Genomic DNA, 25895 nt, shown 5'->3' with positions numbered 1-25895 from the left:
TCAGTTCCCTTTCACGTTGCCCTGTTTGCAATAACTTTAGCCATCTTGTTTTCCTAGTGTTTTATGCCTGAGTACTTTGAACCTCAGATTGAAGGTATAAGTGAGGCTGCTCTGCAGGAACGAATCAAGCTCAGAAAAGTCAAAGCTTCTGTGGACATGTTTGATCAGCTCTTGCAAACAGGTGACTAAGTTCATTTGAAGCCTCTCTGGGAACATGGGCTTGGAAGTGGGCCACAGTTACGTATGTGATCCAGATAAGTTATGAGTACAAGTTACAAGTGCTATGCTACTTCCTCTGCTCAGTGGCTATATTTGTGTTTTTTATGGTTTAATAAGTCATATTCCATGTTCTGCTTGAGCATCATTTTAAAACTGTGGGTGGGGTAGAGTTGCAACTTTGTTAGTATGTTGTCCTCTTGTGCTGTATCACAGGTAGAGAAATTATACAGCTATTCTTCCTTAGCTTCTGTTTTTAACATCAGGTGTGTACATACTCTATTCACATTTCCCATATTCTTTAAGTATGTTTGGAAGGCATAAAGCAGACAAAAAAGAAATATTTAAAAAGGAAAGAGCGCTAAGCGGCGGGATCAGAGGTTTGGATAGGTTCTGGCACCAATTGGCACTGTGGCCTTGAAAAAGTCACTTCTGTCAAATCCTGCGGCTCTCTGAATTTGATCTGGATGAACCTCCAGGGGTGTAGATCTAGGTGGCAGGGCTTGTAAGCTGTCATGAGAATGTACCTATAGTAACATGGAAGGCAGCAGCATTAAGTTTTAGAATCCCGAGTGCTGTTCAGTGATTTAGGAGAAAAATCAGCCAAACATGCAAGAGAGAGAAACTGGACTGAACCACTCAATACAGTCTTAAACACAACAAGAAACATTTGCAGAAAGCTGTGTTTGATTTGAAAATTTTGGTGTGTAGCCTGTTAAAGCTTCGGGTGTACAAATGAATTGCTGATGCAGGTTATCATTTAGGAAGGCTTTTCCCTCTGCTTATTGAGTACGATAAACATCTTAGTACTAAGACTTGTCTTCCTTTGTTTTACACACTGTGTGGTGTAGGCACATGCAGACGTTCAGTAAGCATTACTAAAGACAGTGTGTCAAACCCATAACACTCGACTCATTCAGAGTAATGGAATGAGGCAACATACTGGGAGAGGAAACAAAATTTTATTATCAAGGCCCTAATAAGTGCCAAACACTTTGCTATGCATTTAATTCTACAACACCTTATGAGTTGGTGTGCTTATAGTCATTTTATAAAGGAAACTGATTACAAGTAATCTTTAGGGTTACACAGCTTTGAGATGGTAAGACCCAGTCAAGTTACACTCCATCACCGGTGTCCCCTCCACTCTGCCATGCTGTCTTTTCTGGGCTTTTAAGTTTCCTGATGGGCATTTGTATTATCAGTATATTTTCTTTAGAAAAACACAGTTAGTTTTCTTTTAAAGCACTAAATTATATTTCATACTTCTTCCTGTTCCCTTTTCTCCCCCTTCATAAGAGTCAAGACGGGAACATAATGTTTTGAGCAATAATTTTTTAAAGGCTACTATAATTAGGCATTTATGCTAGTATTTCTAGGCAAGGATTTCAGTGAGGGCCTGGATCCAAGTGGAATAGTTCTGCTTGCATTTGTAAAAATGGAACTGGGCCCGGGGGACAACGTGGCAATCATTTGCAGAGGGCTCAGTTTGAAGATGATAGTTAGAACCGTGAGATAATTTCTCTGGGGATATGAGTACATAAAACAAATGAGCACAGGGTCAAACGTGATCTTGTATTTTATCTTTTCTGTCACACAGCACTGTTAGGAATTGTGTCCTGTCTGCATCACTCCAGGTGTTTAAGCTGACGTGGAGTGCACACTCATCCATCGCGGAAGTGGTGGATGAGACTGAATATGTAGCCGGGAAGGCCACAGCTCACAGAAAAAGTGAAGAATTTTAATCTAATAGGCTTTAGTTCTTTGATGTTTCAAGGTTTCTTTCCCTTTTTTTCTCCTACCCACAGGAACCACCGTATCTCTGGAAACAGCTAACTGTCTCTTGGATTTATTGTGTTACTGTGGTAACCAAGAGCCCTCAACTAATTATAATTTTCAACAACGTGAACAAGCAGAAGAGTTGGTAATGGCTTTGGCAGTGATTTTTAAAGTTTCTTTTGGTAGTAATACCTCCTCAGACTAAGGCAGGTTCTTGTGCCATGTGTTAGGGTCGAAGAGATTTGTTCTGAGGTGTGGTGTGGCATAGTACGTAGCCTGGACAAAAAGTGATGTGGAGAAAGAGACGGATTTTAACAATTGTTTTGCCCTGGTTCCCTCCTTAAAAATATTTTGACCTTGCCTGCCACATGCAGCAAACCTTTGACCAGAAATGTTTGGACAGGCCCCTTTGTTGTTGTTACTTAAAGTGATAGTATGATGTGTAAGGGACGGGGGGGAAAAACCCCTGGCCCCAGCCCCCTAAAAAATTCATACATATGTGGGCAGAGAGGAGTGAGCATACTCTATACTTTAGAAATTGATACTTCTTAATAAACACTGGGTTTCCTTTTTGCCTTCTAGGGGATCTGTATGTCCTTTGCTTTTCTGAAGTTTCCTCAGAGAATGCATTCTATTGTCATATTTTGTTTTATATCTGTTGGTGATGGTTCATTTCAGGAAGAGGCCACAGAGGGAAATAACGAGAAACCTAAGAAGAAGGCTGGTCATCAGCTTGGAGTTACTTGGAGGTATGTTACAGCATGATTAGAACTTTGTGTTATGGCTCTGTACAGTGCGTGGAATGTTCCCCATCAGCCCCTGAAGAAGGTACGATCCTGGAATATTCTAAAATGCAGTTTGTTTTCAGTGTGCAGTATAAATGGCTCAGTTGGTTTTCATATGTGTTTGGACCGTTTTTTATTAGATCTTTACCTCCAACCAGCAGCACAAGGTTGACACCTGACTTCTTTTTTTCCATCTAACTCCATGTAACCTTCATGGTATGGTTCTTTCGGTAGTTTCATCAGTAGTCCTACCTTGCAATATATACCTCTAATTCTAAAAGGTTCATAATTTTTTATTATGTTAGAATACACATATGCTAGACCATAGTTCTAAGTTCAGACTACTGGCCAGCAAACAGAAGTATTCACTTCCGAACAAAAGGTGAATATCATTTAACATTTCAGAATTAAATTAACTGAGTAGAAATATCTAAATAAAAGAAAGGTATTTCATATGGATATCTGGAAAAGGGAAGCTACCATTAATATCTAAAGTCTTTTTTGAAGTGATAAAATGAATAGAATCAAAAATTAAATTTTTTCAGTAGATATTAATAATTTCTCATAGTGGTTAAGAGCATTGACTTTGGAGTACCATTTTGGCCCAAATCCTGGTTCTGTCTGATTTCCAAGACATATTGGTAACAGGGAGAATCAAGGTACAGCGTGATTTGTATAACATAGCACATTGATAGGCTAGAACAGGACAAAGGATTCTAGAGACACCGCTTGTCTGTGGTTGCCTCTGGGGAATTGTATCCAATTGAAAGAGGGTGGGGTAACGTCACTATGTACCCTGCTGTGCAGTTGGCTTTTTGTTTAATACCTTGAGTACATATTACACCTTTTAAGTCCTGGTTCTGCCACTTAGCCTGTAAAGCCTTGGTCAGTTTAAGGTCTTTGAGCCTCAGTTTTTCCTGTTTTCAAAATGATGATGACCATGTCTTCCTCTCTGGGTGGCAAGAATTACTTGAAATTATATGCATAAAATGCTTAGCTCGGTGCCTGGAACATGGTAAGTTGGTGGCTATTACTGGTTTTTCCTGTTTCCTCTGGTTCACATTTACTTTCTTGTGTCTAGAGCAAAAAACAACGCTGAGAGAATCTTTGCTCTAATGCCAGAGAAAAACGCACATTCCTACTGCACAATGATCCGAGGAATGGTGAAGGTAACGTTTGTTTTATATATCTTTATCTTCCCCCAAGTCACCGCTTCTCAACCTCAGGACTGTTCACAGTTGGGCCAGATAATCTGTTGTTGTGGAGCTGTCCAGTGCCTTGAAGGACGTTGAGGAGCCGCTTCTATCCACTGGGTGCTGGTGGTCCATCCTTCCCGCCCCAGCTGTGCAACCAAAAATGTCTCCAAGCATTACTGAATGTCTCCTGGGAAGCAGCATTGCCCCAGTAGAGAACCACTGCACGGAGGATACGTTTCTTGAGAATGAGACCATGTCTGTTTACTGCTGTGTTCCCAAACCCTAGAGCAGTCGATACGCACATATTTCTTAACTGAACAAATTTGATGATCCTTAATTTTCATACTTTCCCTTTTCCAGCACCGAGCTCCTACGCAGGCATTAAACTTGTACACTGAATTATTAAACAACAGACTTCGTGGTAAGTGCGTTTGGAGAATTCCCCTCTGTCCTTCCTTTTCTTTCCTTCTCTCAGGCATCTATAAAATCATAGGATCTTACCTCAATCATTTGTTCATTCTTTTTTTTTTTTTTTAAATTAATTATTTATTTATTTATGGCTGTGTTGGGTCTTCGTTTCTGTGCGAGGGCTTTCTCTAGTTGCAGCAAGTGGGGGCCACTCTTCATCGCGGTGCGCGGGCCTCTCACTGTCACGGCCTCTCTTGTTGCGGAGCACAGGCTCCAGACGCACGGGCTCAGTAATTGTGGCTCACGGGCCCAGTTGCTCCGTGCCATGTGGGATCTTCCCAGACCAGGGCTCGAACTTGTGTCCCCTGTATTGGCAGGCAGATTCTCAACCACTGCGCCACGAGGGAAGCCCATTTGTTCATTCTTAATCTTTTCCTGTGGTATTGGTGATTGAAGCAGGAGTCCAGAGCCAGAGAAAAGAGTAGTTTTCTAGTTTTGTAGACATGTGTGCATGACCACTTTGCCTTTAATCTTCAACCCCAAATTTTGTTAAAGTTGTTGTCTTCTTTTATAGCTGATGTACACACCTTCAATTCATTGATTGAAGCAACAGCATTGGTGGTGAATGAGAAATTTGAAGAAAAATGGAATAATATATTGGTAAGGAGGAACCCTCACTTTGTCTTCTAATGGGCCTAGAATATCCCTTGCTAGGAGTACGTGGGCTGGAGGCAGCATTCACTGAGCATCTTCATGGCAGTCACTGTGCTGGGCGCTCAGCTCATGGTGACCTGTTCACACCCTTCCAGCGACCGTGTAGTTTACGTAGGTGTATCTGACATGTGACCCAAGCATACAGCTCGAATCCAGGAAGACCTGGCTTGCTTTATTTACTTATTTCTCATAATGGTTTTTTCATTAAAATGAGACACATTTATTGAAAAAATTTATTAGCTAAGTTTTAAAAAATTGAGGGGCTTCCCTGGTGGCGCAATGGTTAAGAATCTGCCTGCCAATGCAGGGGACACAGGTTCGAGCCCTGGTCCGGGAAGATCCCACATGCCGCAGAGCAACTAAGCCCGTGCACCACGACTACTGATGAGCCTGTGCTCTGGAACCCTCAAGCCACAACTACTGAGTCCACGTGCCTAGAGCCCGTGCTCCGCAACAAGAGAAGCCACTGAAATGAGAAACCTGCACACTGCAACGAAGAGTAGCCCCCGCTTTCCAAAACTAAAGAAAGCCCACGGCAGCAACACAAAGATTGAAATCACTGGATTGAAGTGGCAGGAATAGAAACCGTGTTATTACCATACTGCGCATGTAAAAAAGGAAAAAATGCAATCCATTCTAGTCTGCTCTCTTGCTTCAGTCTCAGACTCACTAGGCCGCTAAAGACAGTTGGACACCTTGATCACGTGGGGTCAGGGTAACTGATGGAGGGGCTTCTCTAAGGGGCAGAGTTACTGGTCCTGCTAGTTACTAGATAATTCTGAAATTGGGGATGTATTTATTAATCTACTTTAAACATAGGCACAGAGCCCAAGTCTTTTTTAGTATGTTACATTAGTTTATTGGATAAATTACCTACCAGGCATAAAAAAGACTTCCTGCTTTTGATTCACCTAGGACCTGCTGAAACAAATGGTTGCACAGAACGTGAAACCCAATCTACAGACTTTTAATACTATTCTGAAATGTCTCCGACGATTTCATGCATTTGGAAAATTGCCAGCCTTACAGACTTTACGGGAAATGAAAGCCATTGGAATAGGTGAGGATGTGTCCTAGTGTCCCTCACTGAAGACAGTGCTGACCAGAGGTTTCAGGTCCAGACAAGCAAAAAAGAGACTGTAAACTCTTTTGCTGTTTACGTAGTGTGTTGGGAATTTCCTTTCCACCATTCGGCACATTTTAATTACGTGTATTTACTATGATGGGAGCTCTTTTATCATCTTTGTGTTGTTTATAGGAAGTTACATTCTTTTAGTATTTTAGGTACTTTTTTACGGATTTCTTGATTCTAGGGAGAATTGTTCTCCTACAGTTGGCTGGTTTTAAACTCGTGACATTTTCTAGCATAATTATTTGAACCCAATTGTGTGCTAGTGTATTGTATATTTTTCAGTAATTACTTTATTGAAGGATGTTTTGGGAATCAATTCATTTCAGTATGCTTTAGTGTTCTTAAATGAAACTCATTGTGCATTGGCTGTAATAGGTGTCTGGACTTTCTAAGAGGAATTCAATCTCTGTGACACCTTTCCACCTTTACATTAATCATATGAGCTAGCAAATGTCTTTGTTCAGAGGAACAGAAATGTATCTTTTACTTAAATATCAACATTAGTATGTTTTTAGTTCAGTGTGCCTCAGTAGGCTGTATTTTGTATAGCTGTGTATGACTTCTTTTATTTTTTTCCTCTATGTACCTGGTAACATAAGAACCCTCGCTTGCAACGTATCACTATATTATTCAGCTGTTTTATCAACATGGTATGTATGTCATTATGCTACTAATTTATGTAGAAATTAGGCTAACTTCACTGCTTACGAATTAAGACTAGACAGTTCACAAAATAACCTTGTCTACAGCCTGAGCAAAACGTTATTCTTGAGGGGAGTAACATCTTGTTTGTGATGTAAAACTTGAGCTGGAGGGGAGGGAGGTCATTAAATATACTAACAAGGATAGTGGGGCTTCCCTGGTGGCACAGTGGTTAAGAATCCGCCTGCCAATGCAGGGGACACGGGTTCGAGCCCTGGTCCGGGAAGGTCCCACATGCCGCGGAGCAACTAAGCCCGTGCACCGCAACTACTGAGCCTGCACTCTAGAGCCCACGAGCCACAACTACTGAACCCATGCACCTAGAGCCCGAGCTCCGCAACAAGAGAAGCCACCGCAATGAGAAGCCCGCGCACCACAACGAAGAGTAACACCTGCTCGCCGCAACTAGAGAAAGCCGCGCGCAGCAACAAAGATCCAATGCAGCCAGAATTAATTAATTAATTAATTAATTTTAAAAAAAAAAAAAAAGAAAGGATGGTGTACAGTTTTGGTCAGGAGAAACTGTAATTCCTTTTGCTCTCCAGAGCTGTGCTGTCCAATACAGTAGCCACTTAGCCACACATGGCTATTTAATTAAAATTAAATAAAATTAAAAATTCCTTCATTGTATTAGTGCTCAGTGGCCACTTGTAGCTGCTGGCTACGTGTTCAGCGATGCAGGTACAGAACGTTTCCATCCTTGCAGGAAGCTGCTGGACAGTGCTGCTCCACAGTAACCTTATTTTGAAACCTCATGGGAGAACCTTGAGGCTCTGTTTGTCACCTAGTTTTAGGTCTGCTGTGCTCTATTGAATGGACTTTGGAGCAGGGCACACCTGAGTTGAAATTTTACCTCTACCATTTACCACCTGTGTCAGAAGGAACTGGATACCTTACTTGAGTGATGCCATCACGGTGTAATGATGAAATGAATTATGCACAATGTCCTGTCCTGTGCTTGGAAGGCAGGTAGTAGGCGCTCACAGTCTGTTGGTTCTTAACCATTTGCCCCAATCTGAGGAAGAACCTCTGGGTTCAGAAATGACAATTCTAGTCCTTCTCTCCTGTGGTAGACTTTACGTGTGAAAACAACAGAAAACCTTGATTATCTATTTTGGAGGGCTAGTTTTAACAAAATTCACATTCTCACCTATCGGGAAGTAAGGGCAGTTAACTGACTTTATCTTGAAAACAGGTAAACAGTTTCCACGGTAATTCTGTGTTCCAAAATTTTAGTCAACTTTGGTGTCATTTTGCTGAAACTGTTATTTCTGACCCCAAAGCCTATTCCATTTCTCCTCAACATCACATATCACTTTGGTTCGGTTGCTAACTAAAGTCATTGGTACTTGTGCTTCCTGAGTAACACCCAGGGCCGTGGGGGGAGGAGTGTCGGTGTGTCTGAGGGATATAAATTGGCTGCCTGTAATAATAATTTCTAGGAATTTACCCAAAGGAGAAAGCCTAAAATAATGAAGAAATGATACATATAAAATAGGTTATTATAAAACTAATAGAATAATTAGGATCGCTAACAAATGAAAACATGCTTGAACTTCAAAAGTACATCTGGGCTGTCATGGAAAGTATATTACCGCTTGCATATGGATAAGGTGGGGAAGGGATGTGGATTAATAATGTGAAATGTTTAACTGGAAATGTCATAGGTGCGTTTTAATTCTACAGTTTTCTTTTTCTTGGCTCTCATCCTGGTTATATTTAAAAGGAGCACAAATGTTTATTAGCAAAAACATGTTTGTTTTCTAAGTATGCAGGCTTAGTGAGGGTCTGTCTGTCTCCCGTTTCAATGCAAGTCGACCTTGTGAGGAGCCTAAGAAGGAAGGGTAGAGCCTCTGCTGGGAGCACCTGTAACTGCCCCGGGTCTTGGGGAGAGCTGCTCTCTGTGCAGAGGGTGCACTCGTTCCTCTAGCAGGGATGTGCCCGGCCAGCTCCGTGCCTTGGGTGGAGGAAGGAGAAATGCGGCCTTAGGACTAGTTCTGCACACCCGGTGGTTGTACAGGAAGTGGACTCGTGAGAAAACCCAGTTGCCTTCTTGTTCTGCAGAAAGCCCTTCAAAAGGATCGTCCCTCATCATCTATGACATCATGAACGAATTAATGGGAAAGAAATTTTCTCCAAAGGACCCGGATGACGGTATGTACAGAAATTGCTTGTATAAGACAGAGAGCCCCGTTTTCCTGACTGCTAGGTCTTAGAGCCTTGTGATGAGGACAGGGTTTAATTTAGCTTAGTAATTTTTGGAAGCTGTATGCTTCCTCTACTTCCTGTCCTGAGTTTTTATGCCGATGTTACCAGTTTTGTTGCCAGGATTTTTATTAATGTTACTGACTTGAAAATGTTTATCCATAGTAACCAAGGCTCTTGTGAACTTTGATTTTCAGATATGTTTTTTCAGTCAGCCATGAGGGTTGTAAGTACAATTTCTCGCTTAACTTTTGTTTTCCTTTTTTCTTTTATCCGTCTCCTAAATTCATCATTGGGGGGGTGGGGGGATTCTCCCTGATTCTTTCACTTCCTGACTCTTACTTATATTCACGTCTTTAGTTCTAATTTTTTATTCCTCTAAAATCTCTACAAAATCATAACATTCCTGCCCTGTGTTTATTGTATACATTATCTTTTTTCATACCTTTCTTCAGAAAGTAAGGTTTGAAAGTAAGGTTTCAGAGTATTTCATATTTGCCTATTGGTAACTTTTTAAATTGATGGTTTTTAAGTTTGGTTTTTCATCTTATCATGCTAATCATAGGAAAAATTTTCAAGCAGTTTCAGAATGAATTAGCATATCCTATTCCCTAAGGATAATTGCTTTCCATTTTAGTGTGTGTCCTTCCAGGTTTTCTCCTTTGGTTATTCAAACATGCATGTCCAGACTCATTTCCATGTTATCTTGTTTGTTGACAGCAGTACAGTTATTTCACAGGAGGGAAGGACTTCTGTGGGTGGGTTTTGGAGTTATTTCATGGGTTTTTTGCCAGTATAGTGATGCTGGAGTGAGCACTCCAGCTGTCTTGTGCATGGCAACCAGGTGTTTTCATATAGTTACTAAATATAGGTATAATTACTAGATTAAGGTTATTTTGTTTTAAATTTCACAGAACTTGGTGATTTGTTTTGATTCCTCCCTCCCCCCCCATTTTCTTGTAATTCATTTGCTGTCAACCAGTAATAATGTTAAATCAGCATAGATGTTTCCGCAGGTAACTGTACTTTTTTTCTTTATATAAGAGCCACTCTGGCTGATAAGGATCGCAGAATGATGCTTATTTACTACTTGTAAATTTTCAGTGCTCATCTCTCAGAGATCTAGAACTTGCTTACCAGGTCCATGACCTTTTAAACACTGGAGACAACCGGAAATTCATTGGACCCGATCATCGGCGTAATTTCTATTAGTAAGTGTATTGGAAATATATCCTTCTGCATTAACGGAGCACCTGTATGCAACCAGTAGTCAGTTCTGCAAGTGGGAGGCTGTTGGCGGCCTGATTTTAGGCAGCTTGACCCTGACTTAACAATGTAAGTTAATTGAACACTTGAAGAGTCAAGCAGTGGTAAAACTGATTTGTCAGACTGAGATGTCTGCTGTGTATCTTTTAAGCTGTTTTTATTTGTGACACTTTGGGGTTTTTTGTTGTTGTTTTTGTTTTTTGTTTTTTTCACCGCACAGCATGCAGGATGTTAGTTCCGTGGCCAGGGATCTATCCCGCAACCCCTGCAGTGGAAGCGTGGAGTCTTAACCACCAGACTGCCAGGGATGTCCCTGTAACACTTTAAATCCATATATCTTTTCCCTGTAAACCCTCCTGTTTTATGTTTTTGAATTCATAGGAGGGTGGGTCCCTAAAGATTTCATCACAGCCTCATTTGTTTTTGAAGATGAACGTGTTGGAGCCCAAAGAGACTCCTTAAATGGGTTTGCTTTTAAGCAGAGAAAAACAAGAACTTAAGGAGGCAGCCTTTTTATAGGTGTGTGATGGTTCTCTTCTATGTGGTCCAAATCCTCGCTTTACGTTGAACGCTTTTAAAATGAATAGGATATCCACTCTCTCCTCACCATGAGCTGAGAGTATAACCAGGAGGTGGCATCAGTGACCGGTTGAGGATTAGAAGGTGTTAACTGGGAAGTCCGGAAAGCACAGTTGGCAGCACCTCCTGGGTCAAGCATTGGCCTGTGTAACTTGAAATTGTGTGTAACTTATTGTCTTTAAATTCTGTGTAATGTCATTATATGACTGTGCTGTAATTTAATCATTCCCCTATTAAGCACGGATTTTAAACATGCTTTCTTTCTCCATTACAGTTCCAAGTTCTTTGGTTTGCTTTGTCTAATGGAACAAATTGATGTCACCTTGAAGTGGTATAAGGACCTGATACCTTCAGTAAGATGATTCATTACTTACCATTTATCATTGTAGATGTTTGTGGGTGTCTTTGCTGAGTAATACTTGAAAATGTATTTTTATTTTTCTGAATCAGGTATTCTTTCCACATTCCCAAACACTGATAGATCTTCTCCAAGCATTAGATGTGGCCAATCGGCTAGAATTGATTCCTCAGATCTGGAAAGGTCAGTTTCAGCTTATGTGTCCCGACCCATCTCATTTTATTGTCTTATGTTTTGGTTTTTTTTTTTTAATTTTTTTATAGACTTTTACTTTTTTTTTTTAAGTATTTGTTTATTTATTTATTTATGGCTGTGTTGGGTCTTCGTTTCTGTGCGAGGGCTTTCTCTAGTTGCGGCAAGCGGGGGCCACTCTTCATCGCGGTGCGCGGGCCTCTCACTATCGCTGCCCCTCTTGTTGCGGAGCACAGGCTCCAGACGCGCAGGCTCAGTAATTGTGGCTCACGGGCCCAGTTGCTCCGCGGCATGTGGGATCTTCCCAGACCAGGGCTCGAACCCGTGTCCCCTGCATTGGCAGGCAGACTCTCAACCACTGCGCCACCAGGGAAGCCCTTGTCTTATGTTTTGATTAACAAGCATGTTAACATTGTTAGGGAAGAAAACTTCCTTTTTTTTTTTTTTTAATTACTACTCTTTATTTTTTGGCTTTGTTTGGGTCTTCCTTGCTGTGCGCAGGCTTTCTCTAGTTGCGGCGAGCAAGGCTGCTCTTCATTGCGGTGCACGGCCTTCTCATTTCAGTGGCTGCTCTTCGTTGCGGAGCATGGGCTCTAGGCGCGAGGGCTTTAGTAGTTGTGGCACGTGGGCCCTAGAGCGCAGGCTCAGTAGTTGTGGCACACGGGCTTAGTTGCTCTGCGGCATGTGAGATCTTCCTGGACCAGGGCTCAAACCCGTGTCCCCTGCATTGGCAGGCGGATTCTTAACCACTGTGCCACCAGGGAAGTCCCAAAAACTTCCATTTTTGACTAAATTGAATGCAATAGTTGAGGTCTACTTCAGGGTCATTTGCTCATGTTACATATTGGATTGCATGAGTGACAGTGTAGTGGAAAAGACCTAAATTAGTTCCTTTCTGACAAGAAAAGGCTGGGTTTTGTGCACTTGTGTGACATTAGTGTTAATTACCTGGGACACCCAAAATATCAACCCCCAAAGCCTGTGCCGTTCATTCCTGTATACCATGTTGCATCACTGTGCTTCAGTAGCTAACCAGGGGCTTCCCTGGTGGCGCAGTGGTTAAGAATCCGCCTACCAGTGCAGGGGACATGGGTTCAATCCCTGGTCCGGGAAGATCCCACATGCCACAGAGCAAGTAAGCCAGTGCGCCACAACTGTTGAGCCTGCGCTCTAGAGCCCGCGTGCCACAACTGCTGAAGCCTGAGTACCTAGAGCCCATGCTCCGTGATGAGAGAAGTCACCGCAATGAGAAGCCTGCACACTGCAAGGAAGAGTAGCCCCCGCTCGCCGCAACTAGAGGAAGCCCGCGCACAGCAACAAAGATCCAATGCAGCCAAAAATTAAAAAATAAGTTAAATAAATAAATTAAAAAAAAAAAAGCTAACCAATCAGTGATACTCAGGTTTCTAGGAAACAGCCATGACTGTGGGTTTGTGTGTGTGGTTATGTGTGTAAACTGGCTGCAGAAGATGCTGTATCTCATCCACTAGGTGACTGATCATAAAATCAGTTTCTGTCTGCCTCATTTCCCTTGAGACAGAGACTACAGCCCTGCCCTCCTACCTTACAAGGCTGCTCTAATGATCGTGTACAAGGACTAGTGACGATTCCCACGTGCTGAAAAACCACGTAGAGCTGGTGGCTGCTGGAGAGTAGTGCACGTGCCGTGTTAACGCTTGCCTGGGAGCACGTTACTGGTGCTGGCTTTAACTGCTCATTTGTCCTTTCCTACCATGAATCATCCTGCTAGTTTTCTGGAATCCTGGAATACATGTCAGCAATGTATTTTCACCCCCCCAAAAAATGTGGGTGGCTGCTGACAGTGGACAGAGGTCAGCCAAAGAGTCTTGGTTTTACATGCCAGTGATCACTTCTCACTCTGTTCTTTTTTGTTTCAAGATAGTAAAGAATACGGTCATACTTTTCGCCGTGACCTTAAAGAAGAGATTCTGATGCTCATGGCAAGGGATCGGCACCCACCAGAGGTAAGCTTGTGTTGACACTCAGGTTTTGCTGTCGTTGTTAGATGTATACTAACCAGTGTATCCTCTAATACTGATGGCCCGGTGAGGGTCATTTCCATGGTTTTGCCTATCACTGTGGAGAATTCTGCCGTCTGAAGTCAGTCTTATTCCTCTAGTCCAAAGCAAGCCGCATGAAAATGGATCCTCTCAATCCTGACAATTAATAGCAGCTTGCCTTCTTCCTTTTTTTTAAATTTCTCTCTAAAAAGAAAACCCATAGTTGGCTTTGAAATACGTGGCTGATCCCATTATTACCCCAGGGCAGAGTGCTTTGCTTTTTTTTTTTTTTTAAATACTGTATTACTGTGTGCCGTACATGTGATGTGTTCCCACGGTAAAATGCATTGCTTAAAAATTTTAATGGTCCTATGGAGTCTCCTGAACTTAAATTCTCATAAAACCAGTTGGGGGCTTCCCTGGTGGCGCAGTGGTTGAGAATCTGCCTGCCAATGCAGGGGACACGGGTTCGAGCCCTGGTCTGGGAGGATCCCACGTGCCGCGGAGCAACTAGGCCCGTGAGCCACAACTGCTGAGCCTGTGCGTCTGGAGCCTGTGCTCCGCGACAAGAGAGGCCGCGATAGTGAGAGGCCCGCGCACCGCGATGAAGAGTGGCCCCCGCTTGCCGCAGCTAGAGAAAGCCCTCGCACAGAAACGAAGACCCAACACAGCCAAATAAATAAATAAATAAATAATTAATTAATTAAAAGGTGCTAATAATTTAAAAATAAAAAAAAAACCAGTTGGGCAATTCTGCTGACTCTCAGAGCATCTCAGCTGCAGGTGGCGTTTGCTGACTGTGCTGCAGATATCAAATCGACTTATGAAAGCCAGGATGCCAGACAGACGGCTCCCAGTTGGCTGGCCAGCTCTCTGAACTACATAGCCGTCCTCTTCTTAAGGGCCGGGAGAACCCAGGAAGCCTGGTGAGTACAGTACATGCCACACGTGTCACTGGAAGCATCTGTGCTTGGATCTCAGAGAACTTTTACCCTGGTCATTAGAGTTTCTCTAATTTGGCTGTATACTGTGTAGTTTATCAGGAGACAAACGAGTTTTCTACGTACTGAGTTTTCTATAGGAATTTCCAAATACCCACTAAAAAAGCAAACTTGGGGAAGAGGAACCAGTATACATGATGTGTTTAAGAGAAGACGTGGTTCAGTGGGCTCATTCTCTTTCCATTTTCGTTTTCTGTATTCGTGGGCAAGTCACTTCTCCGTTCACTTAAGTAGAACAAAGTGATCAGAGAATCTTAATTTTGAAAATGTTTTGGTCATTTGGTTTATTCAAGTCATCTCCTGGATGCTTCTCCGCCCCACCCCCCAGCTTAAAATGTGGGCTGTGTACTGGGACTTCCAGAAACTGGCATTTTACCAGTGTTTACTAAACCTGGCCTTGACTAGAACCCGTCTTTGGTTTGTGCCACTGTATTCTAGTTCTGTGTGTTCGTCAGCACTTCACTCACATACTAATTTCTGGTGTTTAACTGTGAATAGAGACCTTATGCATAGTGGTTTTTCCAAAAGTGGAGAAGTCAGTGGAAGAGTCCTTGCTAGGGGCGGTCACAGTTGGGTGGTTCCGATGTGTATTGTTTTGGATATAACCGTGTGTTGGTTTTAAGAGCCAGTGACGGGGTTGTTGTGCCTGGCTGTTCACTAGCGAGGACCTTAATTTGAACCTGATGGTCAGTCCACGGTGTGGGTGTCTGCTCTCTCCAGGAAGGGCTGGTAAAGGCTTTGCTGCCTCCTCTGATCGTAGCTGGTGGCGAATCACACAGCCGGCTACACAGCTGCTGACTAACATTTGATGCTTGGACTTGTTGACGAGGGCAGGGTGACACACGCTTGTTATGAACCAGGCTGTGATGATTGGCGCAGGGGTACGGACCTCAGCTGATCATGGGAGCTGAGTGTACGTGTTTCTCCTTTGTCCTGCGTGTGGCAGGATGACGGCAAGCACTTACATGAGACTGATGCCTGAATCTGAGCCTGCTCTTCATAACGTCATCATAGGACACACTGAACTCACGCTGGATTGTAAGAGAAAAGAGATCAAATTGTATTTGCGTCCCTCTCTTCCCACTGCCCACATAATATCATACATTCCCTCCCTGGGGGGACTGAAGTGATCCTCTGGAGGAGGATGTACCCCAGCAATTCTCAACACTGGCAACAAAGCAGATTTGCCTTTGAAATTTGTAACGTAATGTGCATATATGAAGTTTGGGAAGAGGAAGTTGAGGCACCTGGGGTGATTCTGATGGGAAGACAGGGCTGGGAGCTGGTGGAGCTCACAGACGTGTGTCTTCAGGAGCTTCCTCTCTGGTTGTTAGGAAGGACACTTGGTCTCTGAGTCCAGGAGAAAAGCTATGGTCATTCGATTGCCTTCTGTTCTATTAGTATTCATAATCTTTTTCCTATCTCATCTTGAACAGGAAAATGCTGGGGCTTTTCAGGACACATAATAAGATCCCTAGGTAAGTTCAAGTTAACAGGGCTGCCTGGGTACATCCTGGATTAGCCACATGCGTTTAACTCTTATTGGGGGAAGGGGGTTGGAATTTCCTCACATACCTCAGCCATGGCAATTGGGCACTTTTCTGTTAGGCAAGTAGGTGATCAGTCACTCCTACCATCTAAGGCATCCTGAGGCAAGCACTGTTTTTTTTTAATCTGTGCTCAGTGATGACAGCACACTGGGGATACATTGGCTAGATCCTCAGTGAAGGCATAATGAACCAATCAGTGTTCATTATCTATTTGGCCCTTTAAAGTTAGACTTCATGTAACTGTCTGCAAAGCTACTGTTGAGGATTTTATGACTGATCTTTATAAGATACTAGATTTTGTATGTAAATCTTTGAGGGGTTTAGTTGGGGAATGCTGACATTTTTGCCTTTTACAGGAGTGAGTTGCTGAATGAGTTTATGGGCAGTGCAAAAGCATCCGGCAGCCCTGCCCAGGCCATTGAGATAGTGAAGCTGGCGGGTGCCTTCAGCTTACCTATTTGTGAGAGCCTCACCCAGACATTAATGGCTGACTTCACCCTCAGCCAGGAGCAGAAGTAAGTGGGTCCTGTATCATCACCATCAAGGAAAGTTATGAAAATGGAGCAGACCATTTGTCTGTCTGCCCATTCAGATGTTTGTAGCTTTCTACCCCCTGAATTTCCTTTCCTTGCAGAAAGTATTGGTTTCACGATATTTTTCGTTTGTCATAAAAGTCAGGGAGGCCTATAGGTTTATTCGCTGGTTGGAACCTTTTCCTTTGTTGCTTAGTGCAGCTGCAGAGTCCCCCAGCCCCAAGCCTGAGTTGCAATGTAACCCTCCCATTTATTTTTCTTACAGGGAAGCCCTGGGAGACCTAACTGCATTGACCAGTGACAGCAGCAGTGACAGTGACAATGACGTCGGCGAAGGCAAATAAAAGTGGTCGAATCAGGAGCTCCTGTGGCCTAGCATGGCTGTTGTGATTACACTTGAGAACTGAGACGTTAGTATTTAATTGTAATGTGAAGAAAACAAGAGAATACAGATTTCGTGAAACTTGATAACAACGCTTACTTATTTACGTTTAATTCCTGAACTAAACCATCCATGCCAGGGTTACCATGTGAACAGAAGGGGCACTACCATTTTCATTTCTTTGGACACACGTTGTGATGTTCTTAAGCTCTGCACAACTGCAGTGTTTGTCAGCTGATGTCAGTGTGGTTTGCCCCTCCCCCATTGGGGACTGTAGCCTTTGTTGGCTGATGCTATGACCTGACACTTCCTCCAACTCAGAAAGCGTCTAAAGGAAGTTTTTGTACAATCACATCACAGTTGGTGCTGGGTCAGTAGTAGCCAAGTTCAGGGATATTTATATGTGGGAAATTATTCATCTTAGAACTGATTAAACAACGTCAGGAGTTCAGGCTGCACAGCGGGGAAGATGAAGACTGTAAATACTGTAACCAAGGTACATATGTATGCATTTCCATTATTTTTATAAAATAGCCCATAGTCTCCCACTAGGCTTGGGGCTTGCACAGCAGTGTTTCGTCTCTCCCTTTCTCTCTGTGTGAGTGCTGGCACGTTCTTCAGTTGTGCTGTACTTAAAGTGGTCTAAATGTATGTGGTGACAAGAGGATTGAAGTGTCTTCTTGACATGACTGTGTATTGCTGGTAATCGAGTAGGTCAAGAACCTCTACTCCAGCCTCTCTCACGACTTGCAAGTGGTATGGGAAGCAAACAGGAACTTGTGAGGCTTGCAGGAGCTACAGGGGTTTCTAGCGCAGGCTGCTTAGCTCATAATCTGATTGCCAGATTTACCCAGGCATCCCAGGAGTTCTCAGATGAGCAACTTCATCCTTACCCTGCCGGGGTTGCCATTTGTGGGCTGCTGTATTGTACATGTGTCTGTGACATGTGCCTGTCCCCATCTCCATTTGCTATCCTCTGGCCAGGACCCAGTCATACATCCTCAGAAACCTAAGTACTGACTCATGTTTTCTCCTCGATCGATCACCAGAATTTAAGATATCTAAGTGAGACACAAAGAGGGCAGGGGAAATGACAGTAACTAGCTACTTAAGTATTCATGTGCATCGCCCCAGTAGCCCCTTGACATAGCAAATGAGCAAAAGGGATAGGTAGGGCAGATTAGCCTCTGATCTTGCCTTAAAACTTGCAAAGAGAACTTGGCTACCTGGAAGCTTCTGTAAACTCGGCCCCTCCCTTTCCCTCTGGTTCATCAGCACCTGGAAATGGCTGATTCTTCTGGGCTGAGTATCCATTCAGTGCAATCCTTACAGATGCAGAACACTTCCATTGCCGGGGAATCCTGCCAGAGAACAATCCTCAGCATCGTGCTTTGCAGCTATGGCGTTGATGGGGGAAAGGTCCATCTGGGCCGATGGCACATGAATTTGTAGTGGACTTTCCAAGTGGGTGATGACGTGGCCATGTGGTCTTCACTCTGTGCTACAGATATTCCAGATTCCGATTCTGGGCAAAATAACTGCTTCCAGCTTTTCAGAAAAAAATTAAGGAAGGCCTGTAGGACTGGTCTCCATTCTCTCTTTAGCCTCTAATAGTATAAGGTGTTCTGTTTTTCTATGCCGAAGTTAATAACCTATCAATTTTGGTTTTGGTCCAGTAGAACATTTGAGTACTCTTAATAAAATGGATTGTCTTACGTCTTTCAAACTGCAGGGTTTGAAATCAATTTTTGCAGATGATGACTAGAATATTTTAATGAAATGGATTAGAAAATTAAGTACATTGCATACGTTAAAGTTTTTTGACATTTTTACAGCACCACAGATGTATGCATATTGATAAACACGTATAAGTGTACCTGATGGTGATGTAAATTATTTTACTGCTGGTAAAAGGATGTGCTGTGAGATAGCAGTCACCAGGAGTGTGGATGGGCAGGGCAAGGTTTACAGAATCACTTAGATTAGATCTCAGTGGTAGAGTGGCAACTTACCTGAGAAATGGGCATATTTTATTCGGTTGATTAAGGCAGTGTGCTAGGACATGGAGTGAGCAAATGTAAGGTACACAAAGGGGGGGTGAGGGAGTCTCCAGCCTGGTCCAGGAAGGAGCCTAACCTGTAAAAGAATGTTGTCTAGGGCCTTCCCTGGACAAAGAAACCATCATCCATATGATCACCTTCAACATCAAGATACTGTCCTTGGACTTCCCTGGTGGCACAGTGGTTAAGAATCTGCCTGCCAATGCAGGGGACATGGGTTCAAGCCCTGGTCCGGGAAGATCCTACATGCTGTGGAGCAACTCAGCCCGTGTGCCACAAGTACTGAGCCTGCACACCACAACTACTGAAGCCCACGTGCCTAGAGCCCATGCTCCACGACAAGAAGCCACCGCAATGAGAAGCCCCCGCTCGCCGCAACTAGAGAAAGCCCGCGCACAGCAACGAAGACCCAACACAGCCAAAAATCAGTAAGTAAAATAAATTTATTAAAAAAAAAAAAAAAGTTGTCTAGCTGACCTGCATAGCTGTGGACTTTATAGAAGATTTTAGAAGGAACACTGGAGATCAAACCCAAGTTTACAGAGCTCAGCAAGACTTTACTCTTGAAAACTCAGAACGTCCAAGAGAAGTGAAGGTCACGATAGAATTCATCCCCAGGAAAACCTAAGCTTTGCCGATACCAGCGCCATCTGTTCCCACGACAGCAGCGCCTTTGCTGGCTTGTGCCCCACAGTCCCTCCAGAGCCCCTTCCTCTTTCTTTCTTCCTGAGACCCCAGGGCAGTGTCCATACAGCTAACCCGGACCAAGCAGTGAAACCATGTCACCACCCCATGTGGAAAAGGGTGGCGTGGCCAGGCAAAGCCCCTCCTCCTCAACGCTCCCTCTGCTTTCTCAGAGCCCCCCAGCCCCTGAATGCATCCACAGGGAGGAAACCAGGGGAGCTGAGCCGAGCCCTGGTTCAGGTAAATGGTGCCCACTGGACCTGATGAGTGATTTGCCTAAAATGTAATCACTTTTTATTTCCCGTTTATGTTAAATTATCTGTTCTTCTGCACTGAGTTCAAATTACTTTAAAAGTTTAAATTACAACTAATTTGGGACTTGGAGACTGCTTTTATGCAGAACCTGTTAAGAAAGCAGAGGGTTTAAGTGAATACTCAGGAATACAGAAGTACCGTGCCTTAAAAAAAAGAGACTGCCTAAGTTTACATTTTCCTTCTTTATTGATTTAGAAACTTTAAACATTAAGGCAAAAATCAGAGTTTTAATGATTCCACCTTCTTGAAGGTAGAACTGAGAACGCACGTAAAGGCTCTTTAGGCCCAAGTAAAGGCCCTTTTCACCTAAGGGGTTGCTGAATGATAGCTCAGGAAGATGTGAATCTTACTGGGCATCAGGAAGAAAAATCAAGGTCTGGACAAGCAGAGTCCCCTTTCAACATCTTGTTTCTCAATATGCAATGAGGGTTGGGGAGGTTTGCTAAAGGAATACTAAAATTGAAAGCCAGTGGCTTTTGTTATTTTGATTTAGAGAGTGGAAATAAACCGCTCAGTATTGCTTGCTTCCTGTGAGCTCAGATAATCACATCTGAAGGAAGTTATTCCTGGGCTCCTAGAGAAATTTATTTCCTTCTGATCTGTAATGTTTTACACATTTCCTGAGTAAAATAAAAATTATGAACACTTCTAACATGACAAATAAGTTAGTCAGCTTTGCAAGTTAATGTATTCTACAATTTCATGCTATTCCAAAGGGAAGAAAGGCTTAATTTAGAACAGCCTCATTATCTTCTAGTAAAAGCCTAATGGCCCACAGGTGCCAAGAGTCCCTCTACCTGCAGAGATTAAGGACATCACACGAAGTGTGTGTTCCAGTCAGAGAAACTAGATGTATTGTGTTGAATTAAGAATCCACTTAGGAGGAACATAAGGACGGTTAATAACGCCAAACGAACCACTGGATCCCCAAATCAAAGGACAACGTCAAGTGCCATGCAGACTTGAGTGTAACAATCAGGAGCTGGATACACCTGCAGAAATATATAGACAACCCTCTTTTTTTCATGATTTCCAGATATGTTGCTCAGATAAAAATGCCTCTTCAATAATCTGTTTATGAACACATAAACCTCAACAAAAAGGACTTACCTGGTGGTGCACTGGTTAGGAATCCGCCTGCCAATGCAGGGGACATGGGTTCGAGCCCTGGTCCGGGAAGATCCCACGTGCTGCAGAGCAACTAAGCCCGTGCACCACAACTACTGAGCCTGCGCTCTAGAGCCCGCGAGCCACTACTGAAGGCCGCACACCTAGAGCCTGTGCTCCACAACAAGAGAAGCCACTGCAATGAGAAGCCTGCGCACTGCAACAAAGAGTAGCCCCCACTCGCCCCAACTAGAGAAAAGCCCGCGCGCAGCAACGAAGACCCAATGCAGCCAAAAATAAAATAAGATAAATTTATAAAAAAAAAAAACCAACAAAAAATCATGATTTTGAAAAAATATGTTGACGGTAATTTCATGAAGTAAAAAATGAAAGGTAAACACTGGTTAATGTTTATCCAATATGGCAACTGTTCTAATCTTCAGAGAAGTGAACTATGTAAGCAAGTTCTCTGGGTTTTACAGCAATCCAGTTCAAATATACCACAAAATTATTGAATCCCTTTAAGATTCCAGGCTCACCACCCCTACTTCAATGGAGAGATTCACAGTCAACATGCCAGAAAGGAGCAAGGTCAACTACCAGTGTTCCAGAACTGGGAGCCATGAACTTTTCTGAGGGCTGTGGAATTAATTTGTGGGCAGAGAAGACACCATTTTTCTAATGCCACAGACCAGAACACAGTACATCACAAGTAGAAAGGAGAAGCAATGGTTCCAGAAACTGTTTCATGTATACATTCACATAAGGGTGCATGCGGGTGTACTGGGTCCCAGTATAAAATATAATTTTTCCCTGTGGAAATCAAAGTTTGGGATACATACTATCTCTAGTGCCTTTGAATCACTGGAATGATGTATCTCCAATTATAAATATATTGGCATTTTGGCTTATATTTACATCACTCTTGAGGTTGACCAGCAGCAATCAGTTCACCAGGACCTTCAAATCCAAGAACAGGCCTAGGGCTTCTGAAACCCAGTTCACAGCCTGGAAACTCTGAGCACCCAGGAGTTGCTACTTCTGCTAATCAAGGAAATTTTCCATATACACAACAAACTAGAAATGATACTTTTTGAAAAGGGATAAGCTACTCAGTTTTCAATTTTTGTTTTATTCAGTTTGCTCCAAGGGCAAAACCAATAGTAACAGTGATGGCAAACATTATTTTGGTTGGCTCACAAGCCTGATCAGTAAAACCTGAAAAACAGAAAATGTTACACAAGTTGCAAATAAAGTGCTCCTGGAGTTGACTGACATGACAGCAAGAAGGAATAATATAAATGCAACAGGTGTTAACATTTAGAACAGTACCTGTAACCTGCTCATTTCTAGGCAATTCTGAGACCCTGTTGCAAACCCTTCATGTATTACTGCCGATTTCCTTTGACATGAAATGCGACTTTACCAGGCTCTTCCTGGACCTTACTCTTGCTGGACTTGAGTGGTTCCTACTCCTACGGCACTGGCATATGCCGTCAGGATCTCCACTATCTGCTTAGTTTCTAGGGTCATTCGGGCTTCCTTCAGCCAGTCCTGTGCCACTCGTCTGGACTCCCCTTTCAGCTGATTGACAAACTTTGCTGCCAGCTCCAGGTCTCCATGTTCAATGCAATAGGAGGCATATGACAGTAACTTAAATGTGTTTGTGTCCTCAGGGCAGAGCTCTGCTGGTGGCTTCAGCTGCTGAGGTGGGAACAGCAGCAGGGACTGTATGTAGGAGAGGAAGTACTGGTATAAGCTATTCCTGGTCTCATCGATCATGGCTACCCTGTGGGCCAGTTTTTGGATGGCATAGAAACGGACTCTAAGGGTCTCTTCACTGTACACCCCACGGGTCAGGGACTCTGGAGGGAGGGCTGCGCTTAGAGCCTGGGCAAATTCACTATCGGAACAGTTGACTCTGATGGCCTCCACTGCGCTACCCAGGGGAACAGTGGGCAGGTCTGCAGATGCCGTCTTCATGCGGTACTTTAATGCCTCCACCGAGAGCCAGAGCTGGTGGGCTTTTCTGGCCTCCTCTTCAGCAACTGCGTGACCTATTAAAAAAAAAAAAAAAAAAAAAAAAGGCAAAGACAGACTTTTTTCTCCACCTGACTATGTACTCATACACACAGAGAACTGGTGCACCTTCCACAGAAGTGGAAGACAGGGCTGGAAAGAGCCTCTTCCAAGCCCATCCCACCACTTATTTATGGTGCGTTCTTTCCTAGCTGGCCTCTTCACACGAGGCAACAAGGCACGACATAATCTGCTGAACACTTGTTTTTACTGTAGCCGTGGAGAAAGCTGGGAGGGTGGATGTGCACAGATGAGTCTCCCTTCTTTCTTCCTGTGACATCTAGGAGAATGCAGGGTGTCTAAATTCAGATACATTTATCTTTAGAAATGTTTGAGAAAGAAATGTGATATTTAAATTAAGCCAAGACTTACATTAAGGCCATCAGAAACTTTCTACAAAGGAACGGAAGACTACTGGATCTTGAAATTTCATGAGTACTTAGCTTATTGCTATGCTTACCTGACAAAAAAGATTCCATCACATCCCACAGAAACCCATTTTATTAATAGCATCCTCACTGTCAGGGCATTTCCCTTCCAGTGTGGCACATGGAGGCCTCAGCATAACTACCATCCATTTGGTGGGTGGAACCAGCAAATCACCACCTCCAGGTAACCCTCCAACACCAGAGCCTGGAGGGCGAACATGCAGCACACTGACCTTTTTCTCCACTCAGGGCACGTGAGACACAACCAAAGTGTGTTGGGTAAACCGCCTTGTAAATGGTGATCTCATGCCGGTCACATAAGGAGTAAAACTTCAAGTTACTTAGGTTTAATTTTTAGATCCTTTAAAATTTCTTCTCACAACTCTCTATACTACAAACTTATTAAATCTGGGGCTAATTTTCTAAGAAATGAATAAAATTTATTAGAGGGACTTCGGCATCTTTATTCCCTAATGTCAATGCACGTATACCATTATCCTCATAGCAAGAATTTACCCTGAGAAGTAGGGCTGAATGAAATTAGCTGTAAGAGGCCCGTGTGCTTACTCTGAACAGCCTGTTCGATGCCCCTCAGTCTGGCATAGGCAGTGTTTATATCCAGAGTATAGTTGTCAACTTGCTCTTGACTGAGGCGACGAAACTGTAATTCTTGTTCAGCGAGTTTCTCAGACAGGTCCTGAAATGGTAAACAGTGCACAGAGAAAAGTAATGCTACCTCAGTGCATGTCACTTATCGGGCCACTAAGTCTTCCAGTAACTGCTGCCTCCAAAAGTAAAGAGGGCCTTTAACATCTCAAAACAGGTGTCATGAAACTCCTACATTATGTGTAAGGTTTCAAAAATTTCCTAAAGCTTATATGTGATGGTTCATCTTCTACAAATTTACCGGTGGAACCTAATATTAGAGGAAGAAGACCAGGAGGGGAAGAAAGAAGTCTATTAAAATGAGAAAATGACAACTTTAGAAAATAAAGTAACTCTGTGGCCACCCAGACATTAAATTGTATTCAATATCTTCCACTTTAAGAGTTCACTTTTCTCAAAATACTCATCAAAGAGAATTCAAAGTAATATACCTTTTCATACCGGCATAAATTTCAATTTTCTGGAAGATTTCCTTACTTGGAAAACCTCATTCCCTTCTTGTGAGACAGAATAATAAGTTAATATAGTATAAATGACTTGCTGAGTAGAAACTAATTATGATTAAAGGTATCCTGATGGTTTGCTGTGGTTTCCAAACTTAACCTCTCCGGCATGTTTCCTCAAATATAAAAATCTCAGAACTACCACATAATCCACAAGAGTTTGTGGAGATAAAGCAGGAGATACATGTGTCAAGTATTATTACCTGCATTCCTGAAACCCCCTGTACCAACCCTCCTTAAAGCTTTGAAGGCTCCAAATGACTAGGACATAAATACAAAACACATCTGATCAGTAACACATAGGTACACCTTTATGTAAAAAGGAGCAGGTGTGAAATATACAAAAGTCCCCCTCCAGCAAGGATAGGCACCATTAGAAATCTTTCCCCGTTCTTCCACACTCTCAGACTGAACGACATGGAGCACATTAGAAGGAAAGCAGAGACTGTTTATAACGTAAAGGGGAAAAGGAGGTTGAAGGGGAGACGACGCTTTACGACAGGTCCTCACCTGCTCAAACTCGTATTTCAGTTCCTGTTCTTGGACCCTGAGGACATCTCGTAAGTGATCGGTGTGGGCAGCAGCCTGGCGGCGAAGCTGGGTTCTCATTTCGTTCTCCATGGCATCTCTGACTTCCTCCACCTGTGAAGCCAAGTACAGTAATGAGGAATTCTCAATTCTCCACACACGCTTTTAGCAAGAGAGAAAGACCAGTAACCACGATGATGGCAGCTTCCACGTCCAGAACCCCTTACGATGAGCCGTGCGTGGGAACACATTCTTATTTCGAGTTCTCATGAGTCAGAAAGCTGAATGTTGGAAGGTAACTCAAACGAGGTCGCATGGCTGTGGCGAAATCAGATTTCAAACAGGGCTCTCTCTAACCCCCAGACTTGAGTTTCTTCCATATCACCAGGCTGCCTCCTGTACAAAGCAAACACTCATTTCCTGCATCACATACTCCCCTGAGAATCAATAAATCCGAGACCACAGAACTAACTACAAAGACTTGGGATCAAACACAGCTTCACCGC

General features: G+C 43.2%; 2 protein-coding genes and 1 non-coding gene across 9 annotated transcripts in view; 2 read left to right on the top strand and 1 right to left on the bottom strand.

The window, feature by feature from the left end:
• The window catches only part of PTCD3 (pentatricopeptide repeat domain 3), a 31126-nt gene extending 13536 nt beyond the window's left edge, over positions 1-17590 (top strand). Inside the window, exons 7-24 of the mRNA XM_007175331.2 lie at positions 58-181; positions 2025-2140; positions 2674-2744; positions 3862-3949; positions 4337-4397; positions 4959-5044; positions 6014-6158; positions 6830-6880; positions 8997-9086; positions 9335-9363; positions 10242-10348; positions 11257-11335; positions 11433-11523; positions 13432-13517; positions 14331-14479; positions 15991-16032; positions 16461-16619; positions 16903-17590. Coding sequence (XP_007175393.1) covers positions 58-181; positions 2025-2140; positions 2674-2744; positions 3862-3949; positions 4337-4397; positions 4959-5044; positions 6014-6158; positions 6830-6880; positions 8997-9086; positions 9335-9363; positions 10242-10348; positions 11257-11335; positions 11433-11523; positions 13432-13517; positions 14331-14479; positions 15991-16032; positions 16461-16619; positions 16903-16981 — 1653 coding nt within the window. The 3' untranslated portion in view covers positions 16982-17590. The remainder of the gene's footprint in view (positions 1-57; positions 182-2024; positions 2141-2673; positions 2745-3861; positions 3950-4336; positions 4398-4958; positions 5045-6013; positions 6159-6829; positions 6881-8996; positions 9087-9334; positions 9364-10241; positions 10349-11256; positions 11336-11432; positions 11524-13431; positions 13518-14330; positions 14480-15990; positions 16033-16460; positions 16620-16902) is intronic.
• Positions 15412-15547, top strand: LOC114236868 (small nucleolar RNA SNORD94). The gene has a single exon (XR_003622716.1). It is a non-coding gene; the product is annotated as a small nucleolar RNA SNORD94 (small nucleolar RNA).
• A 4707-nt stretch (positions 17591-22297) lies between the features above and the next one.
• The window catches only part of IMMT (inner membrane mitochondrial protein), a 50762-nt gene continuing 47164 nt past the window's right edge, over positions 22298-25895 (bottom strand). For all 7 annotated transcript variants that reach the window (XM_057558757.1, XM_057558759.1, XM_007175330.2 and 4 more), the window contains 3 exons: positions 25372-25503; positions 24260-24389; positions 22298-23242 (listed from right to left, as the gene is read on the bottom strand). In XM_057558757.1, coding sequence (XP_057414740.1) covers positions 22629-23242; positions 24260-24389; positions 25372-25503 — 876 coding nt within the window. In that variant the 3' untranslated portion in view covers positions 22298-22628. The remainder of the gene's footprint in view (positions 23243-24259; positions 24390-25371; positions 25504-25895) is intronic.

Source organism: Balaenoptera acutorostrata, chromosome 12 (genome assembly GCF_949987535.1).
Source record: "Balaenoptera acutorostrata chromosome 12, mBalAcu1.1, whole genome shotgun sequence".
In the NCBI taxonomy this organism is placed as follows: Eukaryota; Metazoa; Chordata; class Mammalia; order Artiodactyla; family Balaenopteridae; genus Balaenoptera; species Balaenoptera acutorostrata.
This window is presented reverse-complemented; position numbering and strand designations above follow the sequence as displayed.